The sequence below is a fragment of the Abrus precatorius genome, unplaced genomic scaffold (assembly GCF_003935025.1).
Source record: "Abrus precatorius isolate BTA unplaced genomic scaffold, Abrus_2018 Scaffold11, whole genome shotgun sequence".
Classification (NCBI taxonomy): Eukaryota; Viridiplantae; Streptophyta; class Magnoliopsida; order Fabales; family Fabaceae; genus Abrus; species Abrus precatorius.
The window spans coordinates 18,552,900-18,569,944 of record NW_020874303.1 but is presented as its reverse complement, the minus strand read 5'-3'; the positions used below and the strand labels follow the sequence as shown (position 1 = coordinate 18,569,944).

The 17,045-nt window shown below is 31.0% G+C and overlaps 2 protein-coding genes across 3 annotated transcripts; both read right to left on the bottom strand.

Moving 5' to 3' along the window:
* Window positions 1-3,536: 3,536 nt before the first annotated feature.
* Window positions 3,537-8,489, bottom strand: LOC113853900 (monodehydroascorbate reductase, chloroplastic/mitochondrial). 2 transcript variants are annotated; one of them, XM_027484600.1, is made up of 17 exons: window positions 8,227-8,489; window positions 7,967-8,141; window positions 7,768-7,867; window positions 7,573-7,650; window positions 7,358-7,429; window positions 7,021-7,139; window positions 6,848-6,932; window positions 6,415-6,504; window positions 5,828-5,929; window positions 5,602-5,691; window positions 5,350-5,430; window positions 5,001-5,072; window positions 4,826-4,920; window positions 4,647-4,735; window positions 4,479-4,541; window positions 4,265-4,305; window positions 3,537-3,913 (listed from the first exon to the last, which is right to left on the bottom strand). In XM_027484600.1, the coding sequence occupies exons 1-17, from the start codon at window positions 8,240-8,242 to the stop codon at window positions 3,782-3,784; spliced, it is 1,500 nt and encodes a 499-aa protein (XP_027340401.1). In that variant the 5' UTR covers window positions 8,243-8,489; the 3' UTR covers window positions 3,537-3,781. The 2 variants fall into 2 exon arrangements, with proteins under 2 accessions (XP_027340401.1, XP_027340400.1); XM_027484599.1 differs by having other exon boundaries at window positions 4,151-4,305; window positions 8,227-8,404.
* A 2,118-nt stretch (window positions 8,490-10,607) lies between these two features.
* On the bottom strand, window positions 10,608-12,148 carry LOC113856520. The gene has a single exon (XM_027488363.1). It carries the CDS (start codon window positions 12,069-12,071, stop codon window positions 10,890-10,892), a length of 1,182 nt encoding a protein of 393 aa, XP_027344164.1. The 5' UTR covers window positions 12,072-12,148; the 3' UTR covers window positions 10,608-10,889.
* Window positions 12,149-17,045: the final 4,897 nt, after the last annotated feature.

Here is a 17,045-nt window from a genome sequence, read left to right as displayed (position 1 = left end):
GGACCAACTTGCTAACTACATGTTTAATATAACTAGAAAACGAGTCAAACAAGTAGCTTCGTAGATAATTACTTGTTTTAATGAGGATGTTCAACGAGGAACCAATCAACCATTGACGTAAGGGTTTGGCCTTAAACCAAGCAAATAATTTTCTTTTTCAAAATTTCATTTTACTTCTTTTATTCGACCACTCAAATGAAAGCCTTGACGAAGTCATTCTCTTTGCTATGACCTATGATGCGTCATGCTCCATTCGCTATGCGCTATTTCGCCCCCTTCTAGTGAGGCCAAAACACTGCATAGAATAGAATTTGTATCATCATTCTATAATTTTAACGACGGAAATTTTTTTGTATAAATTAATAAGGAACCCACCTTCAAATGAAAAATAGATTAATCTCTGACCATTTTTCGTATAATTCATCGAAAGTAACCGTCAAGTCATAAATATTCATACTATATGTACATAAAAAATCTACACATAAAATTTGAATTCAAAACTTTGTATGTGTGTATATATATAAATTCAAACATGTCACATAAATTAATAGTGACCCTTGTTTTTTTGGGATGATTTTATTTCTTTGACATCACAAAAACTAAACATTAACATTGTTTGTCTTTTTTTCTGTGTCTCTTAATAAAATATGACACATCATGTAAAATTTTTCCTTTTCATTTTCAAATATCAACATTATCTCTTCTAGTTGATTGTATTTTAACATGTGGTAATTTTTTAAAAAAAAATGTCAATCTCAATCTTTAAGCTTAAGCAATTAAAAATAATATATATATATATATATATATATAATATTTATTATATAAAAAATGTTTAAAATGTAGCAAATATTTAATTTTTTAATGTATGTCCAATGATACATAAAAAATTAATAAATAATATATATTTATTAGAAATCATAGCATTTAAACTGATCAATTATTAAATCTTGTATTTTTCAATAAGAATATTGCTATTTTTATATGCTTAAAATCAATCTAAGGATCAAGGTTAATAAAAATATTTTTTAATTGAGAAAATAGTAAAGGAAACGTGTAAATGGAAGTGATGATTTGATTCTATTTAATTATTTTTTCAAGAAAGTTTAGAGAAAGCTAAAATTTTTAAGGTCTACGTCACGAGCATTGATAAAGACTTGTAATAAAGAATTATCAGGGAGATTTGAAACCTTTATAGAGGCATAAGTGGAATTAAAAATTAAAAATTTCATAAGAGATAGTTAAATACATACACTTATTTATGTATATATTATAAAACTTTGAACAATGAGATTAATGGATGTCAATATGAGTCACAAGTGGTCTCAAGTTTGAGTATTTTATATATAAAAAATCTTTAATAATAAACTTAACTATTATGTTGAGTAAAATTTGAATTAAATTGTTCAAAATACTAGATAGTAATCAATGGGAAAACATTGTGGTATGCCCCAACCCATAATACTATTAGTTCTGTCACTGGAGTGTTTAATCCCTTCAGTTTTATAGAAGGCCTCCAAAATGACAGTGTAAGAAAAATTCTCCCATGTTCACCAGTTTGGGGGATGTGAGTACCTTGGCAGGCCTCTAAATTTCAGAACTATTTTCCTTTTTCAGTAAAGCTATCTCCGATATTTAAAGACTATTAAAGCTATCTCCAGATTGTCAATGTTTCTTTTAAGCTTTAACTAAAAAACATCTTGTATCTATTTTAAATTCCATTAGTGAGTTATCATTGAACAGAACAAATATTTATGAACATAATTTGTTGATTCAAATGTAGCATTGATACGATGATCATTCAGATTACGAATCCTCCCATTTCCTGATTCGTTTGTTACTAACATAATTTATTCTAACCCAGTACACAACTTCCAATTATTGATGTAATGGTCTTTTTTAGTCTAGACCATATTTATTTACTAAAGGAGATAATCCTAAGTCAGATAAAATTACCTGAGGATATTGAACTGTCACTAATCTGTCTGCACTAAATTAATTTTTATTCTAACCTTATCATGTTAAATAAATGTATGATTTTAAAGAGAAAATAATTGAATTTTAAATTTAAGTTGAAATATAATATTTTAATTAATAAATTTTGGAAAAAGGTTTAAATTATTTAATTAATTCAGGTTGTGAGTATTTTGAGTTAAAGCGTTTTGGAGGTTTTGAATATAATAAAAAAAAATTATTATAGCAATTATAAATACTAAGAAATTAAATTTGAATAAAACAAATGTAAAGAGACTAGACTATACATTAACTATACTAAATGAACAATAGTACCATTATTTTTATTATTTAGTGAAATCTCATCCTATTAACAAAGAGTAGTTCCAAATTATTTAATAAAATAACATTTCAATCAATAATAAAGTATTTGAAAAATAATATAATAAAAACTCCATCATTCTTTATTCAGATTATGATAATAATTTTATATAATTAAAGCAAAATCATTTTTAAAATAATAATAATTACACAAATATTTAAAATTACACACCATCATTCCATTCAGTTTATTTACATTTTTTCTATGATGTACTGTTTGCTATTTCTCTTTTTGTCTTCAGATCAAGTAGCTCATAATTTTAATATTAGAATATAATGTATATAATAATAATAACATTAGTGTTAAGATTAAATCTTAATAATACAACTGTGTTAAATTTAACGAAAAAATTTATGCAGAAACAATAATATAGTATAAACAACAACAATAATAATAATAATAATAATTCCAGCAAAAAAAAATTAATAATAATAATAATAACACTTATACAGAGACAAACCTCACAAACACTTAAGCATATTTGATTTCTTTTCTAAAAACAGTTTTCTGTTTTCAGAAATCAAACATACCCTTATTGTTTTCCTACCGTTTTTTCAATCTTTCATGGTTCTCTTTTTCCTTCGTATCAAAATGGCTCAACTTTTGTTCGAACAAATATGTGCAGAAATTGGTCATTGCACCCATCACTGCTCGTATATCTAATTTGAAATGTGATTTTGGTTCACAAGCTTCAATCCGAATCTCAACCGGAGGGGCCGAGGGTATTTCACTGATTATTTAACCCACCAAATAACTGAAAAACCAATAAGCCTATCCCACAGGTCGGAAAAATTTTCCGTCTTCCTATAATACATACCCATTCCCTTAAAATAGCATCACGTACCTTTATATAGATTTTTTCCTCAGTTTTAATTAAAAATAAGAAAAAAAAAAACCACCAAATAAAGAATATTAACTGCAAGAGAGTATTACACGAACATCAAAGTAAGTTGGGATTAAAAGTCAGAAGTTTGTTGCCACTTCCTACTTTGGTTTAGGGTTTGTTAAAAATGTGGTCTATATATTTGAGATCCTATATATCTCACTCAAGTCACAAAATTACAGGAGAAAAGATGCCTTTTGGGGCCGGGCTAGAAATTTAATGCGAACTCTCCCGATAAACACAATTTTATGCCCTTGAAAGTTAAGAATCCTTTGTCAGTGAGTTAAGAAAGAAAATCATATGAACGATAATAAATCTGAGAAAGTAAAGGGTATATTAAACTAATAAAAGATTTCATAGACGCCGAACGGCGCTAGATCAAATCCAAATTAGACATTCAAGTTGATCCCCATTTAGAATGCCATGTGACCAAGATGAGATGAGAACTATCATAAAAATTATTCTCTCTTTTAAGGGGTAAACCCTACGCAGATGATGACAGATAGTCACTGATAATCTAGCCGTAAAAGAAGATAAATTACAAGATGATGTTACCAAGTTCCGTACTAGACAGCAGCTTCAACTTGCAAGGATCCCCGAGCAATGTCTAGGGCCTCCTCCACTGAAGTTGCATTTTGAAGTTTGGCTTTATCAATCAAAGGCTGACTTCTGGCTAGTTTAGGCAGGAGCTGAAATTCCTGACAAGAAAAAAAAAATCGACTCAGCATTAGGTTTTCACAAGCCATGCGACAGCAAACAAATAGGCCGGATTTATTAAATAGGGTTTTATATTAAAGACACACATTGATAACAGGACTATCTGAATATAAATTCTGATTATTCCATATAACTAGGAAAAATAATAACTGACTAAAAGTGTTATCGTGCTCTCAAAATGAATTTACCGATTCCAATAAAAACTAAAGAAACTTAACCACTTTTCCATAAACATGCCACCATCTTTTGGCAAACAACTGCATATGTACATATCTAATTCTAATATCTACTACATTGTGAATTGTTGAAATACGGCAGCAACTGATCAGTACCTCAGGGCTCCCACTTTCTAGAAGAACTCCTTTCAGCTTACCTGTGCAGCATTCAAGCAATCAAATTCTTAGTAACTGCAAATTAAAAAAAAGATCAAACATTCACACGCATGCATTCAAAATACACATGAATGCATGCATGCAAGCATCCCCCAATAAGCTCAGATAATCCACACATTTACACAGGACGGACAGTTACAAAAAATATCATTACCAGATTCAATCCAGAAGATAACTATTTTAGGATCAAAATTTCCAATTTCAACTGTTTCTCCAACTGTGAAAAGAAAAATAAACAGTAAGAGCAACAGGAGATGAAATTTGAAAATTAAAAGAAAAGAAAAGGTTAAGCAATGATATTTATTTTTTTATTAACACTTACCATTGTCTCCAAAGAATTGCCACCATACTTTCCTAGGGCTCCCTTCATATTCAAAAACCCGTGAGTAGAAGTATGGAAGATAATCATACCTGAAAATCGTCAAGTAAATTAAGCTAAATCAGCTGGGAAAATAAAGCAAATCTCAAGGAAAAATTGCAAGAACATATGATCCAAGGTACGTGTGAGTCTGTGCAGTGAGTAATGCTTTCACACAGTGCTGTGCTGAGCGACGAGCATGATCTACATGTTCCACTCGTGCAATACGATTATAGATCTGTCCAGTTGTCCGGAGATATAAATGTCAGAACAAGAATGAAATAAGAAAATTCAACAGAAAGCAAGTTAAGAGTGTACCTTTAAAGGGAAAGCTGCTACGTCACCAATTGCAAAGATTCCAGGAATGTTTGTCCGGAAAAGACCATCAACCTGAAATACATGATACTGATGCATTTAGACCAAGTCCTTCAACCTATTATTTTGGCCTCCCTCTAAATTTCATCTGCAAATGCAGGTATCTCTAACAAACATAACATAATCACCAAAAAATTATGATAAACATGTTCAAACTCTATGCTTCACAAATAAAGGAAGAGACATGTGTACGGGGGAACAGGGTTCATAACAAAAGACTCTAAATCGTTACTGATATTAAAAATGTCTCCATTGCAATTTCTAATCTTTTTGAATTGTCCATTTTCCTCACCTGTATACCACCAACATCCGTATTCAGACCCACCCTCTCAAAGGGACTCACAGCAGGTTTGGCCCCAATGCCTATTATCACCTGTGAATGAAAAGGAAAATGTAGTTTTTAATTCATTGAACATCTTGTCATATGTAGATGGTAATACCTCTATTCTTTCTCTAATAAATTACACACCACTTAAGTAATTTTTTAAGAAGAAAGAAATTGCATTCAAATATTAAAGAATATACAAAAAATATATATAAATACCGTATCTGCTTCCACAATAGATCCATCCCTAAGTTTCACAGCAGCTACATGTCCATTAGAACCAGCTTCCAAATTTTGTATTGAGGCACCCTGGTGAATTTTAGATTCAAAAGAAATAGAGGAAAAGGTTGGAGAATAGAATGGTTTCACACGAACACAATATCAAACAAACTTACTAGTTACTACGATGAAAAGAAAGAGACAAGAACAGCGAACGAGGAAATACCTTCAAAATTTTGACTCCATTCTTTTGATATAGTTCTTCATACCTCTGGGCAAGAGTAGGAGTGAACAGTCTTTGTAAAAGGTGGTCTTCAGGAAATATGATCTATTTGTTACAGTAACACATTTGTGAGTATGTCAAAATGACAACATATGTATGGATTCTCAAAGTATCCACACGTAAGTCTAAGCTACTACGTCACACTTGCCTATCAAAATTTGAACCATAAATTAGAGGAAATGAGGCTAAAAGCATAATAATAATCAGGCTCCTAGAGAAGAGAGCAGTGTGAACAGGCGTAAATAGTATAGACAAGTCGTTTTGTCATACCATGCCCTGATGTAGTGTAGGCAATTCAACAAAATATATAAGTAGGATGACTGAAATGTCACACATTATTTCACCATTCAGCTATACAACAAAATTTTCTTAATGCAAGACTTTTCAAATCTTTATACAGAGGACAAAAATGATGAATTCCTGTTGACACAGATGATTGATTATGAACAGATTAACAGGTAATGGAAGTCAGACCAAGAAGTTTTGGAACAAAAAACTAGATATATAAAAAGGGTGTGGGAAAAACATACTGTTGTATCAAGTTTCCAACCAACAGTTGCAGCAGCAACCTCCATTCCTATGTAACCACCTCCAACAACTACAACCTTTTTTGCTTTTTCCTGGAATAAAAAAAGAAAAAAAATTCACAATGAAGAACAAAATGTATGTCTGATTAAATTATTTTGCCATAAACATATAAATCAATATACTTGGAAGTCACCTAAGTAACAAACATATACAATTTGCAAACCTTCTTAAGTTGCATGAAAGAATGCTTGAGAAAGATCATGAAACAATAATATATTCAAAGGGAAACAATGTAGATCATATACTGTAGAAGGCATAATTTGAATGACCATATATCAAGTGATTGCAAGGACTGCATGAGATTCTCCACCTTAAATGTAAAAGCCAATCAAATTATTGGAACAATAAGTCATGTTACTGGGCATAAGAGATTACCAATGACAAAATCAGTGCATTAGCATCTGCAACATCCCGGATATAGTGAACACCAAGTAGGTTTCCCCCAATTTTCTCAGGAAACCTAATAGCAAGATAATCAATAACTCAGATTTTCTGCACCACATTTTACGAAAACAGAAGTACCTTAACTAAAGTAAATAAACCAATACCTTGATGCCGTACATCCTGTAGCAATAATAAGTGAACCATACTTCACAAGTTTTCCAGACTCTGTTGTCAAAGTATACTTTTCAATATCAATATCTTTTACTGGATCTTTATACAACATCTGAACAGGAAAACCAACCACATGAAATTTAGCATCTCAATTAACATTAACAGACAAGAACTGAAAGTACGAAAACACACATTTACATTAAATGAAGTTTTCACCATTCTATTTCAAACATATGACATGCACGCTAAACAGTGAAAGCAACCTTGACAAATATTCCACTCTTCTTTTATAAACGAACAAAACGATTCCAACAGCATAAAAGAACGAACCTCAATCCCATTCTCTTCGTACCACTCCGGAGTCTGCCTTTCACCACCAGATCCAACACAAGTGTGAAAACCCTAAAGTAGGCATATAAGAATTAAAATTACTGACAAGATACAACTATGTGAAGCCAAGGAATTACACGGAACGGTAACGAATAAACGATAGCATAGCAATATAATCGATTGCAGAATAATTGAGTAAACGAGGATCGTCTTACGGGAAGACGCGCTGGTTTCTTATCCGGCGGGAACAAGTAGGCCTTCGTCAGAGCGGGACGCTCGTAGGGTGCATATGGCTGTTTCATTGAATTCAGTTGAAAATCATAAATAACAAGAAAAACATATCACGTTTCAGTTCAAGCAAAAGAAATTGAAATCGAAATCGGCACAGTGAACCTAGAAAAATAGAGTACCTCTTTGGTCACAATACAAAGGCGACCATCAGCCATGCCGTGCTCGACGAAAGTGCGCGCAGCATAACCCGCGGAATTTCCACCGCCAACAATAACGAACCTGCGAAAACAGAAAACGAAAACGAAAACGAAAATTCAAAGTCGCGTAACTGGAAATGAAACGGACAGAAAGATAGCGTTGGAGGAGTTGAAACGGTACTCGCGATTCTCATTTGCGAAAGCGGCGTAACATCTTTGGAAGTTTCTGAATGCGAGAGAAGTTGAAGGAGGACGAGCACGAGTGCGAGTGAGAAAGGTTGATTGGGGACGCCCGACAGAGAGACCCTGCTTCAGTGGCAAGGAGTTGGATATTGCTGCCATTGTGAGTCTGCGAACTGTTGTTTGCAGTTATAAAACAGAAATCAGTTACGGAAAATGACACTGCAATCAAATTACTTGAAGACTAGATGTGGAACGAACCTGAAGAAGAAGGCATGGATGCATTTATAGGTAAAAGTTTATTTTAATAATATGACTAATTGTTAGGGTGGCTCTAGAAGTGGTCGAAGGGGCATGACGTCTCAACATCAGACTCTACAACTACATGAGTTTTAGAAATACGATTGGAGATAATCTAGTGTAGCATTTTCTCCATTCGAGGTCGTTTCGCCATGTTTCTGGCTCGCAACGTGTCCTTCCTTTGCCCAATAGAGTAGAACGACGTCGTCGTGTAGAATAGTATTTCATTATCTATTGCCCAGCCCGTAAATAATATCACAGGCTCAGGCCCAGTCACAGTGGCTGTACCTTATATCCAAACAAATGGATCTACGACAACAATCAGGGGCGGGAAAAACTCTCAAGGAAAAAAGTGATGAAAGTTTACCAAAATCACACACCGGTGATGAACCTTTTTTTTGTTATCTTTTTTTTTTATTTTAAAAATTAATCTAACGAAGGTCTAATGTTAAGTTAAAAAAATTCATATGTGAAATTCACTTAATAACTTTATACCTACTTTCCATTCTTACTCGTTTAATTATTTAATTTGTTTTAACATTAGATGATTTTCAAATTCGTTACTATTAACTTCGGTGACTTTTTTCCTTAATAAAGGAATAATTTTCGACTGTCAACTGAAGAAAAATTACTTATTATTCTTAAGCAATGTCTCGATTCAATAATTGTGTATAGGAAAACACGTACAGGTAATAAAATCACACTACTATATGGTGAATAATTTTTATTTAAAATAGATAAGATCAAAGTAATGTAAAAAGAAAGAAAGAAATAATATATGATAAAATTTTGTTAAACTTTAAGAGGAATGAATATTATTTAAGTTTAATTATAATTTAATTGCAGTTAGATTAGTAAACTATGAATCAATGTTTTTTATTGATTTAATAATCATTTAAATTTAAAAACATCGGGATTATATCATTTTGAGAGTAAAATTTAGAATGAGTAAAGACGTTGCTTTCAAAGGTGGTCACTTTAGATAACTATAATTCAAAAAGAAAGAGCACGTGTGATAGAGAGATGATATGAATAAGAGAGGCAAATTATTGAAGACTTGGAGTCAAGAAAACTTGTGGGAAGTGCAAACTGAGTGTTGCAGCACCTATGAGCTTCTAAACCGAATTTGAGATATTTTCACGTACGCTTAGAAAAATATTTGTCCAATGCTTCAAATAAAAAATGAGAATTTGATGTTACTTTTTTTTAACGGGTTAGATCATAGATATGGGCAAAGAATTTTTCATAAGATCCATAATCATGAAATATAATGCCTTGCACGTCTAGCTAGCCGCCTAGCTGACACAAATAAAACATTCAACCTGAGTTATTAGGTGCCCCTAAGTTGTAGGTAAGAGCCCAGTATTTGCTCTAAACCTTACCCTTTTTTATATAAAATCACTCTCTCTCACTCTACCATTCAATTCAATTTAGTTCTCGCAGAAACTCTGTTTGGTCGAATATTTAAAGGGTTAAATCTGTATGAAGCAAGCAATAAATAAATAAGTCCACTGTATCAAAACCTAATAATTAAAGAAAAGGACGTACAAATTAAAATTGACGACTAGTTATAATACGTTTATGGGACCAATACTAATGCTATTTTTTCAAGTGTTTCAAATACTTACAAGGTTTTAAATATAAAAAGCAACAAATAAATGCTTGAGCACTTGGGAAGTTAAAACAAATAAATAACGATTAATCGTACTAGAAATGTATATAACTTGAACAATTTAGAAAGATTAAAAATAAGCGAAAATATTATTATCCAGTAACTTATATAATAACAGTGGCGGAGTTGGCCGTTAAAAAAGTAACTATATCAGGGGGACAATAACATTGAACAATATATAGGTATAAATTCAGGTAAATATCGTAAGTTAATGTCGTTTAATATACAAAAATATGGAATCAAACCCAACATCAATGCCCTGTAAAGGGACAAGGGCAGATAAAATATTCATGGTTAAATATAGATCACTCCGTTGGACAAAAGGTAACGTTGGATTTTTGAGAAAGTTGTGCATGAAATGTTTATAAATTTAACGTTAAGCTTGATTACATAATTTATATTTATAATTTATGCATAATTCTAGAAAGTATAAATTTTTCAGTTAAAATGTGAATTCACATTGGGTGACCTATTTGATATCATGCTTGAATATAAGAAGATTAAAAATTGCTAGTTGACGCGGCTGCTAGACGTGCAGCTCCCCCATATTGTAAATGTAACGCAGTTAATATATATAACTCCAACAACGCATTCAATAGATCGAGACTGTAAGAAAAAAGAGAAGGCATAAACAAGAGTTCATTCATGGAATTAAACAAGTTCAACTGGCAATCACCACAGATTAGGGAGTGCAGCCATCTCCTTCACACAAAAAGGAAACAAAACCTATACTGATGTACATTGTAGGCTAAGGCTAAGGTAGAGCCCTATATCATGAATAGTCAATGAAGGGAACCCTTTAACAAATTAACCTTTCTGAGACCAGTAGGCTTTCCGTACTTCGAAAAGAATATAAAATTAGACTTCAACTTCAAGATCTATACGGTTATAGCCCTTCCGAAAGGGGTAAAGAAAAAAAGATGAAAGGGAAGAAGTTGAATGTTTAAAAACTTTACAAAGGAGGAGTGGACAATTTCCCAGCTTGGTCCAAAACAACAAGAAACTCAGTCCTGCTCCTTACAACCCTGTGAAACACTTCCCTAATTTGCTGCTGCAAAGGTTCCAACCCTTCCTCCATCTTTTTGCAAATCTCTCCCAACTCCTCAACCTGTGCTTTCACCTCATCCAAACGCTCCGTTTCAGCCGGGTACTGAAACGACTCAGCGAAATCAACAAGAGACTGCCCCAGCTTCTCCATCCTCTGCATCTCTTCCAACAACCCAACCGACCCTTTCTTCTCCTTCTTCTTCCACTCCTCCGCAATCTTCTCCTGCAACCCAATCATGGGCTGGGCCCAGCCCAATTGCCTGGGAAACGCAAGATGAGTGGCAAGCCCATTCCTCTCTTGACACGGAACAGCCGCAACAAGAGTCCACATAACAAACACCAAAACAGTGCTCATTATGTAAACGGGCAACGCCAGTCCAGAGGCCTCTGCGCCACGTGGCGCAGCCAGATTGGACGACATGGCGTGGATTTGTTTCGCCGAGGACCAGTTCCGCGCCATGGTCCAAGACAGTGACCGGAAACCGCCACGGTTGGTACTGCTGTTGTTGTTGTTGTTATTGTTGTTGTTTCTTCTGCCGAATGACCTGCTTCTCTCGGTTCCCTTGGTGCCGTCCTCTTGCGTCATGGCCGTGATGAGGGAGTTAAGCGCCTTCTTGGCGCGGCGAACCTGGCCGTCGCCGATGGGGATTTGTTCGAGGGCGGCGACGGCGATCTCGGCGAGGCGTTGGAGGTTCTTGACGGCGTCGAGGCCTAGTGTGACGGCATTGCAAACGTCGAGGGATTTGACGACGCGGTCGAGGAATTCAGGGAGGAGTTTGTCGAGTGGGGGTTTGACGATCTGGCTGGGGTCGCGACCCATCATGACAACGGCTTTGAATTCGGCTTCGCAGCAGAGGAACTCGTCGAGGAGTTTACGGAGCCAGGAAATTGAGAGGAGGGCGTCGGCGGAGGGGTCGTCGGTGGTGGATGATAAGAGATCGGTGAATCTGTCGCTGACGTGCTTTTGGAAAAGCTCGAGGTCTTCTAGCTCTTGGTCGTGGCTTCCGTCCATTGACATGACTTGGTTTCTTCGAATGCTTATTCGGCCCAGGAACGAGCCCTGGTTATTCTCTGTTGTTGCAGGCATTTTTTGTTTTTGGGTTGATTGAGAGATTGATGAAAGGGAAAAGAAGAAACAAGTAGTGAAAGGAAAAGGGAAAGGAAAGGTGTAAAAGATGAAGCGTCAGTTTTGGAAGTTATATATGTGCGATATTTAAGGTCAGCGGTTGTCTCAGACCAGACCGTTTCTCTTCTTTTTCTTTTTTTATTTCTTTTCTTTTTTTGGGTCTACGCTGATTCGGTATTTCTGCTCATTTCCCCTCCCTCCCCCCTCCCTATGTCCCACACAATTACAAGTAGTATCTAAATAATAATTTAACTTTTTGTTTTAAATCTTATTATTCTTTTAGTTTAAAAAATGTTAAATATTTTATGTTTTTAATATAATAAATACATATTTTTTAAAATTATTATCTGAAAAATATTTTTTGTGGAAATAAAATATTTTATTCGCAAAGGGAATGTCAAAACTAATATTCATTGAAAAGAAAAGTATTTTTCATTAGCTGGCGAGTTTTGTTTTGCTATAAATAAATGACAAACGAAGATAACATAGTTGAAGGATGTTAGACAAACTCCCAAATGATTTTCTTCCTTATTTTCAGCAAAATAATGTATATATTTTACGTTGTTTTCTCTGTAAGCTAGTTATTTGTAGTTTTATAAATAATTTAATGTAAATATACAAATATAATATTTTTTTATATTAATACGTAATCATTCATTGATATATTAACCAAAAATAAAAGTTATTTTTATAATGATTAACATACAAAGTTATATTTATAATGTATTTTAATTTATTAATAATATAAAAAATTATACTAATAATGCGTGAAAATTAAATTCTTTAATAAAACTAATATAAACCATAATAGTAAAAAATATATAACATAATATTAAAAAAATTTAAAGTTTTCTTATAAAATAACTCATTACCCAATTCAAGTTGAGTTTTATTAAAAGAAATGACTTGAATTAAATTATTATAATTTTAATGGAAAGATCCAAATTAATTAAATGCAACGCGTATAGATTTTTATTTATTTTTTAATCAAACTCAATGCAACTCATATATCACCGTCCATAGCGTAAAAAAAATTAATTTTATTAATGATTAAAGTTGAGCTTAAATATTTATAAACAGTATATTTATATCAAAAATATTGTATTTTTATGCTTTTAATTTATTAATCATAAAAAAATGCCGTTTGTATCTTTTTATTCTTTTAATAACTATAAACAAGTAACATTCTAAATGCCCTCTATTTTTTTACGATAAATATTAAAAATATAAGACATTTGTAAACAACACCCCTCCCCTTATAAGAGTCGTGTGATGATTGATTTTTTTATGAATATCTTTTCACTTAATTATTAAAAATAAAACGATCAAGTTACATCTTTTATTTCTTAATTTAATTTTTTTTAATCGAACACATTTTTTTTTTCATTTTACACTTCAATTTAATAATACATTTAATATTTCAAACTTTACTCTCATTTTTTTCCTAATAATTATAACTATAAATTACTTAAAAATTTATCAGTTTTGTCATTTCCCTTAATCAGTTCTTTATCAAATATTTATTTCTTTATTATACATATACTTAAACAAATGTCACATTTTCAGGAAGAAATGTTTTCACATATTAATTGTATCAAATGTTAAATATTTCTAACAGTAGATATGTCCCGATATTTATCTTTTTTAAATTAAATTATTTTCGCAAACAATATATCTAAAAATTTAAAGTTCATTTTTAATTATATTTTTAAAGGTTTGTCTAATGTAACTAAGAATATCACCTTATAATTTTAAGGATCCGTTTTTATTAAAAATTGAATCGTAATTCCGTAAGTTTTAGGGGAAACAGTTTTAAAAACTATATACATAGGTGTGTGTGTGCGCGCTTTGTAAACTTTTGAATAAAACACTATAAAATACTACATGTAAAATTATCCTTTTAAATTTAAATTTTTTTATGAATGTATTTTAATATACGTTATATATTTTTATGAAACTAAATTTTAAAGGTTGATCTTAACAAAGATTTAATTTTTCATAAAATATAAATAAATTTATTGGTGGAACGCTTTCTTATTCCCTCGAATCTGCGATGTAGCCGGCCAAAACTGTGGATTGCGAGGGAACGAGGGGAAGTTAAGGTAGTTTTGGTAGTTTGTGTTTCTGGGATTTGATGAATGGTATCGTGTCCTCTTTAGCAGGGAGATCAGTGACACATGGCCGTTAATTGTGGCATTAAATGAGGCTTGAAAATTGAGTTATCCACATCACGAGTTTTCAGTTTTACAATGATTCACTCATGTCTTGAGAATCTAGCCTTGGTTGCAACGTGGAGGTGAAAGAATGCATTTCACATTTTGTTTCCCCGACCTTTTTTTTTTTTTTCCACTTTATTTATATATATATATATATATATATATATATGAGAATGAAATTTTACTTTGGTGTAAGTTTAAAAATTCTTACATTTAATCTAAATTTTTTATTTAATTTAAATTTAATGGTCAGTAAAATAATAAGTTATAACTCATAAAATTTAAATTAAATAAAAAGTTTAGATTGAGTGTAAGAATTTTTAGATTTATACTGATATAAGAAGATCATGTCTTGTATATATAATTATTTATTTATTAAGTAAAAGTTAGAAAAGTAATTAATATATTTAATTATATTCTTATTTAAAAAATATATAATTATACATATTATGTTAGAAAATTAGTAATTTTAATATAAATAAATATATTAATTATATTTATTGATATGTATGTTAATTTTTAAATGAATGTATATAAAAGGCAATAATTAAATTATATTTTTATTTGATAAAATTAACATTCTTTGAAATTGGTTTTTTTTAAAAATTATGATTTAATCTTTAATATTTTTAAAATAGTTTGAACTAGTTTAACTTATCACCCTAAGTCATTCTTATTTTTAATATTTTATTATTTAAAAATTAATTTTTGTAAAAATTATTTTAAAAAATATTATTTTTAAAAATTAATATTCATTCTAGATATTCTTCCACCTCCCCTCTTCAATATCTAATTAACTTCAGAGTTTCAATCCTTACCACTAGTTTTACTTTCGTCCATTAAATTTAACTTATTCTGAATATTTTTAACAAGTGTTTCATCAACTTGTTCTAAATATATAATTTGTTCTATGTTCTTTACCTTTTACAAATGTCTCTCTAATATCTACTCCAATGACTCTCCTCAGCTGCTCCAAATCTTACTTGATGACTAGAGGACAGGTTGGAATTGAAAGTAAAACTCTAAATTGATTAATTCATGAAGAAAATTATGGTTTGTGACAATGAATAAACAAAGATGATGAAGAAATTCGTAGATTTTAAATTACAATGTAGAAAGAAAAGTGTTAAGAAAGATTTTAAAACCTTTTGAAATGTAATCACCATATTCAGTAAGAAATTCAAGAAGTGAAAATAGAAGCACAAGTCAAAGAAAAATCTCAATGGTAATGATATCAATAAAGGCGCCAAGAAGAGAAGAGCGAAGCGATTGAGAGACACATAGTTAAATATTGAAAAATATAATTTAAGAAAAAAATTCTTGTGACATTGATCTTAGGTTGTTGATTAACAAGAAATAATTTTCAATGATTGAGGAGGATGATGTCATTGATGGTAAAGGTTTACACTTTAAAACTATAGGTAACATTTGGTTCAGAGATAGAGACATTGGGACAAAGACACGAAGATAATGAAAGAAAGAGATATTAATATTTATGTCTGTGTATTGTGTTTGGAAGCGGGGATAAAATATTGTGTATTGCATTTTGTATTATGTTTAAATGTAAGAGACAAGATATAAAAGATAGGAGTTAAGGATAATGTATGTAATTTTGTGTGATTATCGGAGGTATTTTGGTATTCAAAAGTATAGTCTTCGTGTCCCTAGAGCTGGGACACCAATGTCCGTTATTCCACGAGGTACATTGGTATCCTTCAAATTTGTGTCTCTCGTATCCTTTCGTGTCTTTGTTTCTCCAATGAAACAAACAGATACGCATGTCTCTATCTTTGAAACAAACTCTAACCTAATAAACCATTGAATATTAAAATTGTTAAGGGAAGAAAATAAAAGAACATGAATTAGTTATTAATTTTTAAAATCATATAAAATTTTATAAATACTTTTTTGTAAATATTTTATTTAAAATTAATAAAATATTTTTAAAATAATAATATAATAGTAATAAATTGAACTTTTGTTATTTAACTAATCATTTAATATCCGACATTTGACAATATAGATTCATTTTAAATATTTAAACAATGTTAGAAATTATATTCTAATAATTATTTAAAAACTATTTTTAAAATATGCTAATTGATGGTAGAAATTAATTTTAAATATTTAAAAAATGTTAAAAATTATGTTCTAATAATTTTTAAAGATTATTTTTAAAATGTAAAAAATATAATTAAGTCTAGTTATTATGATAATAGAAATGGTTGAATAGATAAACATTAATATTAAACAAAGTATTATTGTTAGTTAAAATTTATAGATGAAAGAAAATAATAATAAAAAATTCTTTAACATGTAAGTTTTAATTTCTAAATATAAGATTCAAATTATAAAAAGGTTTTATTGGATTAAACATTGATATGAATTTAATGTGTGTTTTATTTATTTATCGAGCTTTGTTGCCTATTTATGTGTGTAATGAATTGCTTATTTTATGACAGAGAAAATGTAACTTATTTTATTAATTAATTATTTTTATTGTATATATAGTGGTTATTACTATATATATATATATATATGTGTGTGTGTGTGTAACTAAAATAAAGCCTATAAAAAATGTTAAATTCTACGGTTTCTTGTGGACTCCAAGAAGTCATTTTTAACATTTCAAGATTTGAGGCGGCGCTGCTAGGGTTCTCGCCCTAAGCTTCCCTTGTGTAGTTGAGTGCCTTGGTGGAGAGTCAAAGTGTAGAAGGAG

Bases quoted from the DNA above. Each gene is read 5' to 3' on its own strand.
- LOC113853900 (XM_027484599.1), bottom strand. The intron at 4,921-5,000 runs GTACACTCTTAA...ACAACTGGACAG, and splicing joins TAGCAGCTTTCCCTTTAAAG to ATCTATAATCGTATTGCACG. The intron at 4,306-4,478 runs GTAATGATATTT...AATGCTGCACAG, and splicing joins TATCTTCTGGATTGAATCTG to GTAAGCTGAAAGGAGTTCTT.
- LOC113856520 (XM_027488363.1), bottom strand. From the start codon at position 12,071: ATGCCTGCAACAACAGAGAATAACCAGGGCTCGTTCCTGGGCCGAATA.